Source organism: Gallus gallus, chromosome 17, assembly GCF_016699485.2.
Source record: "Gallus gallus isolate bGalGal1 chromosome 17, bGalGal1.mat.broiler.GRCg7b, whole genome shotgun sequence".
Taxonomy (NCBI): domain Eukaryota; kingdom Metazoa; phylum Chordata; class Aves; order Galliformes; family Phasianidae; genus Gallus; species Gallus gallus.
Window position 1 is genome coordinate 6,115,316 of NC_052548.1, and position 19,426 is coordinate 6,134,741.

General features: G+C 52.5%; 1 protein-coding gene across 2 annotated transcripts in view; it reads left to right on the forward strand.

Moving 5' to 3' along the window:
- PTPA (protein phosphatase 2 phosphatase activator) overlaps window positions 1-18,937 on the forward strand; it is a 24,759-nt gene extending 5,822 nt beyond the window's left edge. For both annotated transcript variants that reach the window (XM_046901803.1, NM_001031371.2), the window contains exons 4-10: window positions 3,197-3,322; window positions 4,032-4,149; window positions 5,666-5,765; window positions 6,769-6,893; window positions 7,387-7,487; window positions 12,001-12,108; window positions 16,565-18,937. In XM_046901803.1, the coding sequence (XP_046757759.1) occupies window positions 3,197-3,322; window positions 4,032-4,149; window positions 5,666-5,765; window positions 6,769-6,893; window positions 7,387-7,487; window positions 12,001-12,108; window positions 16,565-16,639 (753 nt within the window). In that variant the 3' untranslated portion in view covers window positions 16,640-18,937. The remainder of the gene's footprint in view (window positions 1-3,196; window positions 3,323-4,031; window positions 4,150-5,665; window positions 5,766-6,768; window positions 6,894-7,386; window positions 7,488-12,000; window positions 12,109-16,564) is intronic.
- The last annotated feature ends 489 nt before the right edge of the window (window positions 18,938-19,426 follow it).

Here is a 19,426-nt window from a genome sequence, read left to right on the forward strand (position 1 = left end):
CTTCCTTTGGCAATGACCTCCTGGAATCCTTTCCGCTGCATGCGTATCCTCTCTGCGACTTACTGTACTGCTTTGCAAGCGTGGTCTGTTCTGCTTTGAAACAGACAGCTTAATAGATTCTGTAGTGGCGTGTGTCGGTAGCAAACTGTCTGCTGGAGTGAGGGCCTGGTCCTTTGGGGGCTGAGTCCCTTCTGAGATGGGCTGAGCTTGCTCCTCTTCTGCTGAGAAATCTGGAGTTTTGCTGGAGACATCTGATGAGCAGCGGTAGCTGGGTGGCTGCGTAGGACTGTGGCGTTGTACCTGGCAGGGGCTGTGTGACATCAGCAGGCTGTGACCTGCCCTCTCCTGCAGGGAGTAGTTCTTCCGCAGGGATCTGTGCAGTGGGTGCTGGGCTGCAGCCTGCGGTGGGCTTTCAGAGCTGACTTTGCTCAGAGCAGCAGTGCGGCAAGGGAGAGGTTAATGCTGGCTGTGCGAGGAGCAGACCTTCCCTTAAAGCAGCCCGCTGCCCAGCAGCACTGGGGGAAGCTGGCTGGCCTCATGGCTTGCTCTGCTCTATGAAGGGAAGCAGCAAATGCCCCAATTTCAGCAGCTCCCCACTCTGGTAGGGCACGAGTTGCCCCCAGGATCAGGTTTGCTCCCTGCGGGTGGCCCTGGCTGCTCTGATGCCTCCGCAGCACCACCTCCTGCCCCTGCTTGGAGTGATGCTGACAGGTCTCTGTTCTGCACGAGGCTCTGCAGCTCTCCTTTGGGACCAGCGGCAGACTCAGGGTCAAGGCGATGCGAAATCAGCACAACAGGAAGAGCAAAGAGAGCAAGGGGGGGGGGGGGTGCGGCGGCTGTCCTTGCTTTGATCACTGGAAAGGTAAAGCAAAAATAGAGCTTAAAAACCCAGCCAGGCAAAACAGGGCTGCGGTGGTGCTGATGGTTGTGTTCCCGTAAGCCCCGCTGCTCCCTTCCCTCCCCCTGCTGGGGTCAGCCCCGGCTGCACAAGTTTCCTCTGCAGGACAATGGGAGCTGCTGCTTTTAATAACCCCTTTTCAAAGGGCCGTGAGCCCAAACCGAGCCGCATCTCTTTAATTATTTATTGGCACGGCTGAGCGGCAGCTGGGTCCTGCTCACCCGCCTTCGGTGGGGCTGCGCTTTTTAATCCTTTTAAAGCAAGTGAGTGGGGAAGGGGAGGTTGGACTCTGTGCTCCCCGAGGCCTGCGGGCAGATCCGGGGAGGGGGAAGGAACCCGTCCTCAGCAACCATTTATCCAGGCAGCTCCGAGTGCTCGCTGAGAGGGGTTTGAAATACGGGAGCTGCTCGTAATGAGCTGCTGGTGCCGGCGGATAAATCACCAGCACGATTTAATTATTTAATGCAACCCAGTGCTGAGGATGCTGTTGCTTAATTGGAGGGGAATGCAATAGCCAGGAAGGGATGGAGCTGAGTCCAAACCCGACCCGTTGCAGTGGGGAGGTGTTGAGTTTCTGCAGCATTTTGGGCGGCGTAGGGCTGAAGCAAAGAGGTCTGTGCGAGTCCTTGGCACAAACGTGCAGCCTCCCCAGGGCACCTCCGTCCCTTGGCACACGTGTGCTTTGGTCCTCTGCATTCCTGGTGTGCTCAGGTGAGGTGTTGCCCTCCCTCTCAGCCCCTGGCCTTGCTCATCAGCCAAGTGCTGAAGTCCTGTGGCATGAGTGGATCCTTGTCCTTCCTGATCCCTGTCCCGACTCTCTGATCCCACCACGTCCTCAGCCCCAAGGAGTGCTGCCGGAGGGAGCATGTGCTGCTGTGAGGCTGTTTCTCCTGGGATCGGAGGGGACAGGGATTGCTGTCCAGCTTGGCCGTGCCTGTCTCTCCTCCCCACCCCCTTCAAGTGGCACTTCAAGGGCTGGAAACTTGCTGGTCTCGGCTCTTTCTTCGTCCTCCCGGCAGGCAGTGGGAAGAATTGAACCACAGCCCAGGAGACCAGCCGGCTTCACACGGTCGATGCCTCCAGCAAAGTCAAACCAGCCGCTGCTTCTGCTGTCCTCTTTGTCCCCTTGAAGGAGGAATCTCCTCTCGAGACAGAGGAGCCTACATTGCCCAGGGCCTGGCCGGCTGCTGTGGCGTCGGATGGCTCTCTGGCTGCTTGTATTTGGGCAAGGAGAATCCCAGATCCTCTGGCAGGCTCTATGGGTTGTCAGCAGAGCCTCCTAATAAAACTGCTTGAAGCTTCTTAAATCGTGGCCTACAGTGCTTGAGACACCATGCTGTGTTGCCTGTGGCTCTCTGGATCTCACTTCTTTTCCTTTGTGGCTGCTGGTGTGCCTCCTCTGGTCACTCTCTCCTAAGTCCTGCATGCATTCCTCACTTTTTCCTTCCAGCACTGGATGCAAGAGATCAGCTCTCTTCCCTTGCTGTTGTCTTTGTCTTCCCATTAGCATTGTTCTTGTACTGAGACATTTTTCTTAGAACCCAGAGCTTCTCATCCTTGCTCTGATGAGACTGCTGGTAGGCAAGCCAGGCTGTCTCATCCTTGGGATGGGTTGCATTTTGCCTATGCATTTTTGCAAGGTGTAGCACGCACTGGGTATCATGGGGTTGGAGCTGCCTTAGCAGTCTGGCTGGTGCAAGTTTGAAGCAATGTGGTTGCTCTAAGAATGCTGAATTGAGATTTGGTCCTGCTGCACTCGGTGCTGTACAAATGCAGACACCTTCTCTGCAAATCCTGGCTCCTGAGATGAGTCAGGATAGGATGAGAGGCCTTGAGAATGGAAGTTTACCTACAAGATCACACAGCCAGCCACTGGTGAGACTGTATGGTACATGCTGTATGGGGCACACAGGACCCTGAAGATGCAGAGACTGAGTTTTGTTGGAGATCCCTGAATCATGTGGCACTTCCCTGCTACTCAGTCCTGCATGTCCTACAGCTAGGAGCTTGCTTTAGCTCTTCTCCCTGAGGTTTTAGAGCATAGTACTGTTGCAGCTGATGAAAGGCTGCGTGGGTGACTGGAGAGACTGCCTCAGGCTGGGCTTTGTACTGGGCTGATCTGAGGGAGGGAGGATTGCCTGGCCCTTCTGCATTTTGGGGAAGGTTGGCACATCCCATTCCTGCTTGCCATCCTTGGGAAGGGCAGTGTGGGCTTCAACAGTTCCAAGCCAGGGCAGAGGCCTGAGGGATCGCTCTGTTTCATGTCACTGTGACCCCTCATTTTCCTTCTCTCTGTAGCCAATAGAAAAGCTGGTGGCTCTTCTGAACACCCTTGACAGATGGATCGATGAAACCCCACCAGTGGATCAACCTTCTCGCTTTGGGAACAAAGCCTTCAGGACTTGGTATGCCAAACTGGACCAGGTGAGCATGTCTTTCATGTGCAGTGTTAAATGCAGCTCTTACAGGAGGGCAGCATGTTCAGCACGGATAGCAGAATGACTCCGTCATCGTGTGGCAGCTGAGCAGTCTACAAAGGATTTGTGCAGATAAGCTGTGAAGGATCCATCTCTTGATATATATCACTTACTCCTGATTTGTTGCTGTCTTCACCTCTTACGAGACCATATGGTCAATGTAAATGCTCTTTGATGGGTTTCCAAGTCCTGAATCAGCCTTTGGGGTCCTTCAAGCCCAAGGAAGACCTTTGCTTTGTAACTATTAGCGAACAGGTGACAGAGAAGATCAGAGGAAGGTTGTGAAACTGCTTGACATTCTTCATCTCAGAGTACATGCCTACATCCAAGCAGGAATGTCCTTTTGCAGGTGGTCTGCTGCTCTGTTAATGCTTTAGTCCTGTGGGTGAGCTAGTGGGTAACTGAGCTGATGTCTCTTTCTTTTCCTCTGCAGGATACATGTGGCCTGGATAAGTGTTAGGATGAGCTCTTCCCAGAATTATTCCATTTCTCTGTTTCTAGAATAGGCAAATTCTCTCCTCTGTCATGCTGGCTCTTACATGTGTAAGAGTGCACCATTGTTGCTTTCCCCTCTGCATCAATATGTGAGCGTTTTTTTGCCCGTGGGGACTGTGACAGATGTACACTCACATGGGGGAGTCTTTTGTGTCTTCCAGGAAGCAGAAAATTTGGTGGCAACAGTGATCCCCAAACATTTGGCTGACGCTGCACCAGAAGTGGCCGTGTACCTGAAAGAATCCGTGGGGAACTCTACCCGCATTGATTATGGCACAGGTACCTGAGCACGCTCAGTGGCTGAGACTGGTCTCCTTTGGGTAGTGACCCTTTCAAGCCTTGTGCTGGGTATATTTAAATATGTTTTAGCGACTTTTCTCTGTGTCAGTTTGGTACAAACACTTTCTTCCTCACCCCAACATTCGTTGTGGGTTGTGACACCCTTCACATGTCTCATCTGAGGAAACATGAATCGAGCTGTGCAAGCCATTCTGGGATGAACTGTAGGAGTAGCTTTACTGCATATAGCAGTGTTGCACAGCTGATCTGCATCAGGCAACTTAGAGGAATAAAATGTAATTGCTTAAATAGGAAGCGGACTGGGAAGCAAGGTCATAGACAGCAGGAAGTGTCTCGGGGTCTGGTGTTCCTTGGAGGTGACACTGCTGTTTAGAGAAGGACTTTAAAATCTGAACACTGAAGCATTTTGTACCTGCGAAGATACTGAATTGCAGGCTGGAGTAACCACACTGGCTTCAGTTAGACCTAAATGCAGAATCTTTGCTTTGAAACCATGTGGTTACTGCATGCTTTGCTCCTCTGTCTGGAGGACAGGTGTGCTGAGATGGATGTGCTAACCAAAGGGCAGAAGAGTAGGACACTGGATACAAGGAAACATGACTTCAGATTTGGGCACGGAGGGGAAGAGGAGGAAGACTTGGGTAAAAGGATGAAGAGCTGGAAGTTGAGCAGTGCTTGCTAGGAAAGCTGCAGCTCACCGGCACCAGGGGGAGATGTTGTCTTTGGAAAGGGACCCACAGGCATGGGTTTTGTCAGCTCAGGGAAGGAATTTCAGTCTTTGCTCCCCTCCTGTGTCCCCCAAGCAAGTGTCCCATGTTGTAGCTGAGAGTGACTGGAACATGGATGTACTTTGTTCCTACACTGGGAGCTGCACTTTTTTACCATGTGGAGCTGTTGCTCTTGTACTTTTTCTTGTTCTGTGGTCCCTTCCACAAAAAGACATTGCTCTGATTTTGCTGGTTGTTTCTTTTCCCTGCTGCTAGCTGGAGGACCAAGCTGCAGAGGGTCAGCCAGAGATCCCAGTACCTTCTGGGACGGTCTGTTCCTGCCAGCATCATGGGATCTGCATCCTTCCGACACAGATATTTTTAAGTGGGAGGAAATCTGTTTACTTGCAGATGTGAGGTTCTCTCATATCCTCTGAGCAGACGGCTCTGCAGTGCTCCACATGCCCTGCTGTGCTGAGCTCCTGAGAAGTCCCTGCCTTGCTCCCAGCACCCCCACTTGGAGCTGTATTCCCTCAAGAACTTTTCTCTCAAAGTTAATAACCACCTTATGAATATCTAGAAGGCATGCTTTGGGTGGGTGCTGTGTGGGGATGAAATATTGTCAGCTTTTGTGATAATGGGATAAGGCAGAACCTTAGGGACAGCGGGCTGGGGCTTTTTGTGTGGAAATGTGACTATTTTGATTTTTGAAGAGCTGCTGTATTCACCATAAGGTTGTCTTCAGGACCAGAAACACCCATGTCACATCTCATTTCTTTTCGCTCTAGGACATGAAGCTGCGTTTGCAGCCTTTCTCTGCTGCCTCTGCAAAATTGGTGTTCTCAGAGTGGATGACCAGATGGCCATTGTCTTTAAAGTATTTAACAGGTGAGATACCAGAAGGAGGAGGGCTGGAAACATTGGGCCACTTGAGGGCAGATCCCAGACATGACCCCTTCCAGCTGTCTGAGATGTGTGAGACACTACCACCTGTTCTATACATTGTACTCCTCCTGTAGGTTGGGCTGATTGTGGCCTCTTCCTTCCACTCATCCACACCCATGTGGAAGTGAGGAACTATAAGAAGATCCTCTGCCTGGGATATGAGCTGCATAGAGCAAGGGCCTTCTATGTCTAGCTAAAGAACATGAGTGCTGAAGGGCTTGCTGGCCTACACAAGAAGGGCAAAGAGAGAAAAGCAAACACAAATTTAGGAAGAAGCAGATGTGTGCTTTAATAGAGTATAGCACATCCTCTGTTAGAAGCTCTGTACCTTTCTGGAATGTTATTGATACTGCAAGGTATTTGGATGAAGTTCTGTGATTTGCGATAGACAGGAATATCTGGTCAATTGTTACATCTCTTCAGGCATTAAAAAAAGTAATCTGTGAAGCTGGCAGGCCTCCACTGCTCCTCAAGATGTGTTTCCAACCCAGGAGGTGGAGTTGGTAGTGATAAAAACCACTAGACTGGGCATGTGGAGTCCAGAGATCTAATGCAAGTTGCATCACTGGCATGAAAACGATCTCCTTCAATAGTACTTCCAGCTTTAATTTTCCACCTAATTAGAAAGGTTTGGAAAACTTGTTTGAAGAGAGGTGATGCTGAATGTTCATTGATTGCAACTTAATCAAAGTGGGCCTTGCTCTGGGAGCTCATCATTTTCCTTCTGTTAACTTGAGCCATTTGCTCTGTCTCAGGACCCAACTTTTAGTGCTTATTCAGCTGTTAAACCTGATCCGTGCTTTTCTGTTGGGTTCAGAAGTGAGCGGGGGGCCCTCCAAGAGTGGATGGTCTGTTTGGATCTCCCATGTGGAGGGAGAGATCTGAATTTTGTGTCTGGAGTCCAGAAGACAGCCTTGTCTGAACCCTTCCCTCTCTTTTGTCTCAGGTACCTAGAAGTGATGCGAAAACTTCAGAAGACCTACAGGATGGAACCTGCTGGCAGCCAGGGCGTCTGGGGCTTGGATGACTTCCAGTTTCTACCTTTCATATGGGGCAGTTCCCAGCTGATAGGTACTAATAAAAATCTGCTCATGTCCCAGCCTGCCCTCTGCCCTGTCTGTCTAGGTTGCAAAGATAATGGGGCTTGAGACTGACTTTTAAATTCAAATGTGTCAGGTCTGTGTGTAATACAGCAGCAGAGTTTGCTTGGGGCTTGGATTTTTTTCTCAGGTTTCCAAACAAAGCTATTTGTTTAGTCCAGGAGGTGGAAAGCTTCCATGTACGGTACATCTGTCTTTGTTGCAATGACTATAAGCTTTTTGAGAGGAGAGTCTCTCCTCTGTTTTTGACACTAGAGTACACATTTTCTGCCCTGGGGAGTTTACCAGTTTCACTGCTAAGGCGTTGGAGGTGAGATGGAAGGCAGCAGCTCTGTGCTGATTTCTGAAAAGTTCTGGTGGGAGAGCCCTCTTTGTGAAAGAGGGATGGGACAAAGCTTGACTGAGTTTGGTCTCAGAAGGAGACATCATGCAGGTTACTTTCTGTTGTCTTTTACTCTTTTCAGACCATCCAAATCTGGAGCCTCGGCACTTTGTTGATGAGAAGGTGGTAAATGAAAACCATAAGGACTTCATGTTCCTGGAGTGCATCCTCTTCATTACAGAGGTGAGGTTTTTCCCACAGGGAAGTTCTCATACTAGGTACTTAGCTCTGGCTCTGGTTTTCTCTTTCTCCTTTGTTTGCTGTAATGGAGCTGTGCAGAAGATCCACTGTTGTGTCTGAGGTGCTCTCCTTGAATGAGCTGAAACTGGAATATTGAGGGGAAAGTGTGATTAAGGGAGATGGGCTGTGGATTGCTGTTGAAGGGAGCTGTAACAAGAGCAAACAAATAGCCTTGGATCAGCCAATGGGAACTTGGATGGAGAAGACTGGTGCTAGCAGGTATGCTAGAAGGATGAAGTGGGAGCTGCAGAACAGTTGGGCTTGCCAAGATAACCTCCCTTCCCTGCAGTCCTTGGGCACTGCCTGGGCCTTCCTTTGCTTAGGGCAGACTCCAATACCTCTGTGCAGTTTGGTCTCCTCCAGATCTGAGCAGATTCTCCATTAAATGCATGAACCATCTGGAGGAGAGACAGTGCTGAGGTTAGCCCAGCTGTTATCAGGACCACTATCAGCAGCATGTTTCTGCTCAAGTTCTGTTGGGCCCTTGGGCAAGGGACTGCTGATACTCAGTGTGTTGCCAACCACCGGCAGTGTTTCTAAATGAAGGAGGTGATGGTTTCTCTCAGCTGGCCGTGCTTGTGCTGTCCACCTTGCTGCATGGTCTGGGCAGGCAAAGTGAGAACCACATGCTCTGTTGTGGCGAGGGATTTCCTGTCTATGGCAAGGAGGAGTTGATGGGATTAATTTTGAAGGACAGAGTGCAGTTCTGCCCCTTTGTTCTGTTCACTTTTCCCCCTCCTTGCTTCTCTCATTTAGCAATTAGATGAGAAGGGAGGTTACAGAGAGTGAACTCAGCCTTTCATGTAGGAAATTTTCATAGGAGCCTTTGGCCCAAACCCCAGGAGGTGCAGCATCAAGTCGTGCTGAGTCCAGTAGGGTTTGTCGGTGCTCAGCGCCTCGCAGGATTTAACCTTCAGTGCAGACTTAAATCGTGCTGTGGATGGTGAAGAGACTGAGCTGAGGACAGGAAATCCATTCCTGCTTCATCCTCATGGGAAGTGGGAGCAGAGATGCATTTTGTTCTCTGCCTGGATAGCACAGATGAAGAAAACTAGCCTGTTAAAAATGTAAGTGCCTGCAATTCTTCATGTGTGCAGAGCATTCTGCAGTACACAGATGACATGTAGAGCTCAAAATACACAGCACCATACTGCTTCGGGTCACTCCACCTTTGCCTGCAGAAAGGTACCTTTTCAGTAGGCATTTTTAAGAAGTGATTTCAGTTCTCTTTTGCACTTACTCAGAATCATGGAGTTTTTCTCTTGAGTTCCTCAGTGCCACCTGGTGGCAGGGAAGCCTCCTCTCTGGTGTGAGCCCCTGAGAGGTTGCCACGACCTGCATTATCAAACGTGTAATATTTGCAACCCATATTTGTGCAAGCACTGTTCCTTTTCTTTTTTTTTTCTTTTTGGTGAAGATTTTGCTTTTTAAAATGGGATTTTCCTCCTTCAAATGCCCAGAAAGTTTGTTCCTGCCGCTAGGGGGGGCTGGGGCAGCCCTGAGTGCTGCTTTCTCTCCAAAAATCAACAACAAAACAAAAATAGCAGGGGGGGGAGAAAGGGTACAAGGGATTAATGATTTTAATAAATGAATGACATTATTTCCTTCTGAGCTATTCGTCTGAAAACAGCTCTCCTGTAAAGGCGTAGAGCAAATAGCAAATGCTGCAGCGGTTCCCATGGTGGGTCTGGTAGGTTTTACTGACCCAAGAACAGGTTTTGGTCCAGCAAGCTGTGACCAGGCTACGTGTGTTTTCTTTCAACCAAGAGAATATTCTCTTGAGCAGATATTTTTTTTTCTCAGCCTCTGGGTGACGTTTCAGGGATGTGAATGTACGCCGTGGTGGTGTTTGCCACGTGTATGTTTAAACCTCAGACTGTTAAAGTAACAGGGAGGTGATGTCCAGTTTGAACCTGCTGGAACCTCCGCCCTGCAGTGCCACCCCGCTGCACGTGGACATGGCAGCAAGCCTTATGCAAGCTGGCCTGTTGTTGGCTAATGTGAGGGGTGTTTCTAATGCTTGGTCCTTGAATGGGAGGCTCATGGAGGTGGCTGGAGCGTGAGCTATCCCCTGCTGCCACCTTGTTCTGCTGAGACAAGCTGCAGGGAGATGCCCGAGGGTGTGAGGTTGGTTTGGGACCATCCCAGCGTGTGATGGAGCCACCAGTGCTGCAGCCATGGTGGGGTCCTGCCTGTGTCTGTGCTCTGAATGCAAGGAGAAGGATTCTGGCGATTGCAAACCACACGGATGCTGTCTTTGCACAGCACGGGACAAAACCCAGAGCAGAGGCTGCCAGCTCCTGACCCTGCTGAAACCAAAGCCTGCTGGAAGCGTCGCCTCCCCTGGGCACCTTCCTGCAGGAGACGTGCGGAGGCGCGAGGCGGCCGGGGCTGTGTTGCTTTAAGAGCCCAGGGCAGGCAGCAAGAATTTCATCTTCAATCTGGCTTCTAAATTTGGAGGTTTGGGAAGGGAGGGCTCGGGTTTCGGCTGGAAGGGAAGGAGCTGACAGGAAAGCACAGCTTCAGCCGTCCCCCTCCCCCAGTTACTGACAGAGGAACCATTTACAAAAGGCTGATTCTCTTGGGAACTGAGAGGCAGGAACGCAGCGTCTGTGAGTAATTTCCTGCTCAATATGGCTGCTCTGACTCACTCCGTTCCCCTGGGGTCACTGCGGGACTGCAGCGCTCTCGCTGCCGCTCTTGCTCCCCCCAGCTCGCTCCGTTTCTCTCCCTCTTCTCCCTTTGTGGGTGGAATGAGCTCATTTTCTCCCTCATCCCCTTTCTCCCCTCCGCCCCAGTTTGAAACAATAGCCGTGCTTCCCCTTGCTGGGCACGCGGGGTCCAGTGGGCCGTGGTCACAGCAGGGCTGGAGCATGGGGCCGGCTGGCTGAGCTGGCTGCCCCCTGTTAGTCTGCTGCAGCTCAGGAATGGGGAGGAAAGCAAAGCACACGTGTGGGGGCTGCTGCAAGCTGTGCCCATGCGAAGGACGGCAATGCTGGAGAGGAAGGTTTGGCATCAGAACGCATATCAGCAAATCAGCCTCACCAGGGGAAGCTCTGTGCCCACTGAGCTGCCCAGCACACAGGGCTCAGCCACGCGTGTGCTCCCTGCTCCCCTGCCACGTGCAGCCCGTAGTGTGGTGCCCGCCGGTGCCAAATCCTCCTGCCTGATGGCACGCCGTCTCTGTCAAGTGATGCTGTGCTTTGTCTATCTGCACGTTTCATCTTGTATATCTGCAAGGGAAACATGCACGGCGGAGGGGAGCGGGGATGGCTCGGTGGCTCATCACTCATTCTTCCGCTCATGAGAGCCATAGAGGGGAATGGGGACAGGTCTGTGCAAAACAGCTGCAGCCTGAGGTCAGCCCATTTGAAGCATGTTGTCTTTCCAGGTAATGTTTTTTTTTTCCCTCCTCTCTTTTCCTCCTCTCCTTTTTTACTGCCAGCTAAGGCCGTGCAGACCTTGCAGAGGGGCAGCAGCAGTTTCACAAAGCGAATCGAGCAGCCTCGCTTCCTTTTAGAGCACTGTGTTTGGAGGCTGTTTTCCCACCCTCATGCCAGGCCTGTGTGTGCGTGGAGGGAAGGAGTTGGTTGTTGGAGCCGAGAGCAAGAGTCCAAGAGATTCCTCTCTCCCCATGCTCCTTTCTAGCGTGAGCTTCGGCCTTGTGGTTTCTGATGTCATGGGAACTTTGCTCACTCAGAGAGGCTGTGTTATATTTCTTCCTCTCGCTCAGGATCTGTTTTTGTTCATGGTGAAGAGGAGAGAGAGCTACCAAGGGAATCTGCATGCAACCATCCCTGATTGCAGCTTCCCCCTTGCCCTCCCTGCTCCACACCCCTCTTCCTGGGAGGAGGAACACCAAAGTGCTTAAACAGAAAAACACCCCGGGGTGTGCGCTGCAAGCAGGCAAGCTGCAGCTCTGAAGCCTGTTTGGAGTGGGGCTTCAGTGGGTCCCCTCCTGTCCCAGGTGTGGGCACGGGGCTGCTGCTGACCTGCACTGCCCTCTGCATGTGGGGAAGGCAGCAGTGGTTGTCTGTGCTGCTTGTTGATTAGCTGAATGGGGAATGAGTCATTTTCTTGGAAAGCCCAGCAGTGCTGAGCAGGGAGGTTTCTGGGTAGAATAGGAACAGCGTTAAGCCAAGCTCTACTTGGAGGGAGAATAGGACTTACGTGGGGTTTTATAACGTAGCCATTAACAGGGAGGTGTGCATAGGAAGGTTTGATTAGAGAAGTGTGGCAGGAAAAGGCTTAATTTCGTCAGGGAGGTGGGGAGATGGAGCACCATGGCTTCATGCACTGCGGCTGCAGCGGGAGGGAGGGAGGAACAGCACAGTGGGGTGGCTGACATGTGGCTCACTGGGCTGGTGGGAGTGTTAGCTTGGTGAGCGTGAGTCACCGCTGGTGCACAGCTCCTGCATGGCCCTGCTCCTCAGCCCTGCTCTCGGGTCTCTTTCAGATGAAGACGGGCCCCTTCGCTGAGCATTCCAACCAGCTCTGGAACATCAGTGCCGTACCCTCCTGGTCTAAGGTCAACCAGGGCCTCATCCGCATGTACAAGGCAGAGGTGAGTGCCGGGGGTGGGCAGGGGGAGGCTGGTTCACGCTTTCCTAGTTGGCCACACAGGTCCTTGTGTCTGCTTCGTTGTGGATCAGCTCTTTGCTGCCTGCACCTCGTGCCCGTTGGTGCGGGGCCTGTCACAGCCAGCTATGCTCCTTGCTGCGTGGCTCAGAAGAAGGTGCTGCCGGCCAGAAGGCTCCTGCCTGCACAATGTTTGCCCCCAAACCAGTCCCAAAACAGTGCTTCTTTCAGACATGGCTTTTGCCATTTCTTGTCTTTCCATAGTACAAGTCTCAGGTCTTCAAGTTAGGACCAGTACTGTGACGCACATCCTTCTGATTCCCACACTGCTGTTTTCCCAGCTGCAGGAGACCCAGTTGAAACCCCCATCCCATGTTTCAGGAGCACCAAAGCAGCTTGAATGCCTCCTGCCCATCTCTGCTGGCTGTCAGTCCTGTCCATGTAGTGCCCCAGACCAGTGAGGCACAGCCTGCAGTGGGGCTTGGTGGTTCTCCATGGGCTCTGCAGGCTTTCCTGGCAAACCCTGACCCAGAGAACTGGGCAATTTTGGCTGTCCCTTATCTCCTTCCTGCTCAAGCTAACCCTGAGCTTGGGGAAGCAGGGCAGGAATTGCCACATCTGGGCCTTCTGCTTGAACTGACTGAGAGGCAGCATCTCTTGCTGGGAAGGCCAGCACTGTGCTGGCCCTGCCGGAGCAACAGATTACACAGCTGCCTACTGTGGGAGGTGCATCAGTCCCCTTGGGTAGGGCTTGCAGGAGTTATTCCTGCACCCTGTGGTCTCTGCTCATGCCAGCCATGCTCCTGTTTGTTGCTGGGACGTGGGGCAAAGGCTGGGCGGGCAGCTCGAGCGCACAAAGGGGTTAACTGTGCCGAACTTGGCGCACTCCCTCCCCCAGCCCTTCCTCTGTGCTTCACATCCTGTGTTTAGGTTCCAGGCCACATACCTCTCTAATCTGCGAGGTGTCACTCCCAGGCCCGCTGGCTCCTTCCGCCCCCAGCTCAGCTTTCCTCCCAGCTTCCAGGAGGAGAGCAGGGCTGGGGGTCGACCCCCAAGGGGTGCATCAGTGCTGCCCCTCTGGATCTGCCCCGGCTCAGAGCTCCATCCCTGAACCACTGCCTTCCAGGGAACTCTGAACTGGAGGCTCTGATGTGAGAGAAAAGGGTCTCAGGGGGAGCCCCCAGCCCTGAGAGCGCAGCTGAAGGGCTGTTGCCTCCTCCACAGCACTGCCTTTGATCTTCCCTCGCCTTTGGGTATTCTCCAGGCACTCTGTGGTGTCCTGTGCTGTTTGGGTGCCCCCACCAGTACCCAACGTGCCCTGTTACTGTTTGGTTGGTTCCTTCTGGAGCTTGACAGGGACGTGCCTGCAATGCAAGGGCATGTACACTAGTGTTTTGGGGTCCCTGTGTGCTGGCAGTGTTACATGGCCTTCTGCGGACAACACAACTCCGGGAATCCATCAGGGCATGGGAGCGGCCATGGTTGTTTGTAGGTGCACCCATGGCATGGGCTTCTTTATGTTAAATAGCAGATGACACTCTCTGTGGAAATGCTGAACCTGATGCTGGTGGGTTTCTAGAAACACCTAGAGATGTGGCTGTGTTGGGGGAGAATGCAGAAGCTGCTGGGAAGAGTAACAGAAATTTAGGCTAAGGTATGGAAGACATTGAGTGAACTGAACTGTTTTGTGACTTCAAATTTAGCTTGCTCCAAGAACGTTTGCAGATCTTAAAGGACTGATCTTAAGTGTATGGTCCTCACGCAGCAGTGTTTTCTCCGGGCGCTGCACAGTGCCTACATTCACTTGGATGGAGAAACTTACTGGAAATCAGAGTTCCCACTGATTCCTGGTATCTGCTTACAGGAGCCTCCCACCCCACTGCTGGCTCAGCCATTTCCTTGCCCAGCTGGGGAGGAAGGGTGAGCGTGGACATCACCTTAGAATTGTAGAATTAGTGTCTGCTGGATGTTCCCAGCTGCATTGCCTTCACCTTTGCTGTCTTTCTCTAATTAGGCACTGCCAATATTAGCAGAAGATAAGTGAGCCAGCAGCCCCACGGACTGTCACAGAAGCTGTTTGCCTCGAGCTCGATGAAGATCTGTGACAGTACTTGGGTTGGAGGGAGGGAAGAGGGAAGGTTTGGGTTTGTAATGTTTTTTTGTCTAGCTGGTTAACGTGAGAGCAAGATTTCCTCCTCACCCCCTTCTTCCTACTGCATCTTCACCCTCTGTTCACACTCTGTAATTAGATCAGATGAAATCCAGGATGGAGTCTCCAGCCAGCAGTGTGGCAGTGACTGGGAAGTGCTCAGTGCTGACTGCTTTTGTGCAGAGGCAGCAAGGCAAAGGGCTCGGTCGCTTGGAGCAGACGAGCTGAAATCAGATGCTCACTCACAACCTGCTCATGCTTGGCAGAAGTGCAGCAGTTCCCAGGTCTGGTTTGTTTAAAATGCGGTGTGAATGCTTTGGCTCTTCTCTGTCCCCTCTATGGGGTGACTTGATGACTTTAAACAACCAGCACAAAGCCCAAGCACATCCATGTGCCCTCGCCTGGATCCGTGCACTTTCGGATGCTTGTTACGGGGTCTGTGGACAGAGAGTACATTCAAGGCAACGTATCTTCTGCTCCATGTATTTATGAAATCTCAGATGTGTCTATTTATAATATAAATATAATGGGTGCAGAAGTGTTAGCTTGGAAGTGCAAGGGCTTTTCATATTCTCTCCTTCAAAGGCAAGTGAAGAAGTTGACAGAATAGAGTGTGGCTAAAGCAGCAGCCTTGATGTTTTTCCCCTGAGCCTGCTTTTGAGTCTCCTGACCTTTCCTTCTCCACTGCAGTCAGATGGGAAATACTTTCCATTGTAACTAACCTAGTCCCAGTTCCATCTTTAAAGGTTGGACGTGATGCTGGATTCTACTCCCCAGTTGAGTCTCAAACCAGGACTTTGGCATAGTTGGGATGACAGGAAGAAAGAGAATAAGCTTGTCCCCTCTTGTCAAGCTAGCATTGGCTGCATCAGTTCCACCTGCAGGTGACACAGGAGTGTCCTATCCCCTGGAGCCTTAATAACCCAGAGAAATTGTCCTAGTCCTGATGGAGAGAGAAGTTTCTCTGCTCATCTCTTCTTGTGCTGTTGGTATGTTAAATGAGGGGGATTCTTGCTCTTCCCGCTGGTGGTTCAGTCTCTCCATCAGGAGTCCAAACCAGTCAGGTTTTCTGTGGGGACTCCTTGGAACCAGATGGGATGACATTTCCAGCTGTCAAATCTCCAGTATTGCTTCATGTCACTGCTATCCCATGCTGCTTCCTCTGAGGATTTGCTGGAGTGGTTGTGCTGGGAGATACACTGGCTGCTCTGAGCCTTTGGAAAGTGTTTGGGAAGCTTAGAGGGTGATGTGCCCTGATTGGAGCAGGACTTGTTTCTTCTTTCTGCTGGACACTGTGTCCCATGTGGAAGAGAAGTCCCCATTGCAGTGAGGAGGTCTGCAGCCCTTCTGGTCAGCACAGCCCCAGGTAATGTGGGTGATATTAGTGTAGATGCAGCTATTGAGTTGATGCACACGTGCTGCTGAGGTTTGTGTGTCTGGATGTGAATCCATTCCATGCTCTGCATGAGTTTTGGGCAGTCTGAATCTGTAATGACTCAAAGAATAAAGCTCTGAGCAGCTCTGACAGGCAGGTTTTGGAAAACTTGGATGTGGTCATTGACTGCAGTCACTGGTCTTCCTGCTCTGGCAGGGAGGTGAGCAGAAGGGACGTTCCTGTTCCAGCACAGAGCCCATCTTAGCTGGAGAAAGCAGCTCTGAGCTGAGCTGCCTCACTGGGGATGTGTGAGATTGATCTGTGATCCTTGCTCCTATCCTTACTCTCTGATGGGAGTGGAGATTCCAGGAGTGAGGGCTCTTTGGGAATAGGATCGCATCTTAAACAGTGGCAGCAAAATTGCTAGTGCTCGTTTATTGAAGGCCTGAGAATCTGCAATGCAGCGTGGGCAGCGCCTTGTGGCTGCAGGATGGTGCTCAGAGCTGGAGCGTGGGCACTGTCCTGGCGAGGGAGAGTCTCTTCCCTGGGGGTTTCTGCAGTTCTCAAAGGGTTTGTAGGGTGAAGCTCTTCCAAGGGATCAGCTAGAGCAGCAATGAGAGGGTGGTGAGAGAGAAAGCTGCTGACATAAACACGCCTCTTCTGCTCATGCTCCCGGCCTGAATTTCAGCAAGCAAAAGAGTCTGGCTAAAAGGAAGGGAATGGAGATGTGAGGTGTTACTGGACTGAAGAGCCTACTGGGAATGTGGAGTGAGGGACGTGGGACTGATCCCCGCGCAAGCACACAGCTGAGCCAGCGGCCCTGAGCTCACTGCCACCCGCGGCCGGGCGCAGCTCTGGCTGCCTGCGGGCAGTGGGGGTGTGTGCTGAACTCACCCCTCTTTGTTTCCCCTCCTGCAGTGCCTGGAGAAGTTCCCTGTGATCCAGCACTTTAAGTTCGGCAGCCTGCTCCCCATCCAGCCTGTGACGTCCTAAGGAGGCCGCGGGAGGAGCCGAAGCAGCGGAGGTGTAGCGTGGCACTCTTCCTCCTCCCCTCACCCCCTCCTCATCACCTCACCCATTCCACAGCCCATCCATTCCTGCACATCCTCATCGGCACCTGCAGACCCAGAGCACTCGGCCTTGCACGGGAGACGGGACCGGAGCGGCTCCTCCTGCAAGTCCCCGCCACGAGGATGTCTCACAAGTGACTGAGGGGCTGTGCCCTCCGCTCTGCTGCCGTGTGCGGATCTGGCTGTGTGAAGGGGGTTCACCGGGGGCCGCCTGGCAGCAAAACCCTCTGCTTTCCTTCCCAGGAGGAAGGGGGTGTGGAGGGGAGGAAGGCACGTGTGTATGCGCTGGGCACTGGTAACAGCAATTTCCCTTTTGGAATGTCATTGAATTTTCCTGTTGCTGTTTGGTTTGGAAACCGTTGCAGTGGGTGAGGTGTGAGCCTGCACGTGTCTGTAGGCAGGGCACCTTTGCTCTTAGGGGGGGGGGGGGTTCTTAAATGGGAAAGGGGGAGCAGCGGGGAGCCCAGGGTACCACCTCACCCTTATCCTGAGTAAGGAAAGCCACCTCCCTCCTTCCGTCATCTCTTCTGCAAGCTTCCCTGGCTCGTCCTTTCACAGTACCACCTCTCATGTGAAGCGAAGAGGCTGTGAGGTCTGAGCTGGTTTTAGAGCTGGGAATGGCTATGCAAGGACTGCTGAGTGGTACCTGCTCAGGCTCCCTGCCCTCTGTAGCTAATGGGCACAAGACATCACACGTTCACACACATGCATTGCTGTTTAGGGATCAGCTGGGTCCAACCTGCCCTCTGTGCTCTCCTCTCCTCCTCCTCTGTGCTTTGCTGCCCAGGGGCTGAGCTGACCTCAATGGCACGAGGTGGCCATGGTTGCTACTGCTTGGTCATAAATTAGGACGACAGCCTCATAGCAATGGATTTCCCCATAAAGCAGCACGTTCCCCAGCCCTTTTAGGGAGGCATCTCTGGAGTGAAGGCAGCATGGGGTAAGCATGCAGCTTAACATGCACTTATATACCTGTGCTGGAAACAAAAAGCATAAGTAGCCCAGGACAGCAGGTTTTATCTGGAGAAAGCTCTCTTCCCTTTATCATTCCCTGCTGGTGCTGCTGTGCATCCCAGGCAGCAGGACCAGGCTTCCAGTGCCAGCAGCAGCTCGGAGTTGGGAGAATGAATGGAGCTGCGGTCCTGATCAGCACCAGCATCACTCAGAGGGCAGAAATACCTGGAGCTGTTGTGTCCATATGTCTTGGCTGAGGTGGCCTACAAACCTGGGGAGGGGAGATCTTAGGGTTCCCAGGCTGGGTTTAGCAGGGGGTGAGCTCTGGCTGGGGCTGGAGGCAGCTGTGTCCCTTCTCTGGCTGCTTACCTTTTGTTGATGCACTGCTAAATAAGAGGCAGCGAAGAGCAGGTGGCTGCAGAGCTTTCTGCCACTGTCCTGAGCCGGGTGGGACAGGGCATGGATCTGAGCTGCCTCAACCAACTATAGATGTGCGTTTTAAATAATGAAAGACTCAAGTCTTGTTCTGATCTCAAATTGTTAACGAGATGTGTGTGTCACCTTGGCTTTACAAGTGGGAATAGGGCTGGAGCCCTGTGCTTGCCGGGAGCCCGCTGCTGGTGGAGCAGGGTGGGAGTCAGCACCTGGAGCAGACCTCAGGCTTCTCCTTCTGCATCCCCTCTCCTTGCTGTGTGGCTTCTGGCAAGTGTCACCACGCTGTAACTGGCTGCATGGCATCTGGCTGGTGAGGGCTGAGCTAAAGCCTGTGGCTTCCCAAAGCCGCCCAAGGGCTGGGGATACGTCTCTCCCAGTAATCCTATGGAAATGGGGCTTCCACGTAAAAGGATGGGTGGGAATGTCAACGTCCACACCCTACGTACCGGGAGGGACACCCAGACTGAAACACAGCACCAAAAAAAGGGTGGGGAGATGCTTCCTTCCCCTGTGGCCGCTCTGCAGGGTTGGTACCCACAGAGGAGGTGTGAAGAGGCTCACGGGTAGCTCTTGCTTGCCTGAATTTGTGCTTCTGTCCTGCTGGGGCTTTCTGGACTTGGAGCAGCTCATTCTCGTCTTACACCGTGCGGGATGTATCTCTGTAGTGTGGCACTTGGCTGCTTGCCTTCCTCCAGCTCCCAGCAGTGAGCGCGGGCTCTCGGGGCTCAGCTCCTCTCCCGCAGCTCCGCCATCAGCAGCGCCCGGGGCCGGAGCAGCTCCCCAACCCCCCGACATTGTGGTTTTAATTAAAGTCTCTGTGTTTTGCACCGGCGCCTGTGTTGGTCTCTCCTGCGTGGGGTTTGTCCCCTCTTTGTGGTGCTGGGAAGATGCTTTGCAGAGCCACTCGCCTGTTTGTTGGTCGCGTGCACGCACCAAAACCAACTCGTTGTTGAACTGCATGAAGCGAGCGCATCCGGGCTGCCCGCGTCCCCCTGCTAGCCTCTCCTTCTGTGATTGATTGATTGATTGATTGATTGAACCACTGTGCTCCATCTGCCCCTCCCTCCCGGCTGGGATTTGGCACCCGGGTGCTGCGCCACCAAATACCTCTCGAAGATCAGAGACTCTCATGACCAAAGGCCGTTTGAGCCGCGCTTCTGAGGCTGAGAACTGGAACCCTTTTCCTTCAGATGTTTTTCCTGTCCTGCCGCAGGTGCTGACTCAGCACTTCCAGCATCAGTTTAGCTCAGCAGCTTTGTTGGACGTCTGTAGAAAATTATACCTGGAACTTCTCAGGAGCTGGCATAGCTGCGCTTTGGTT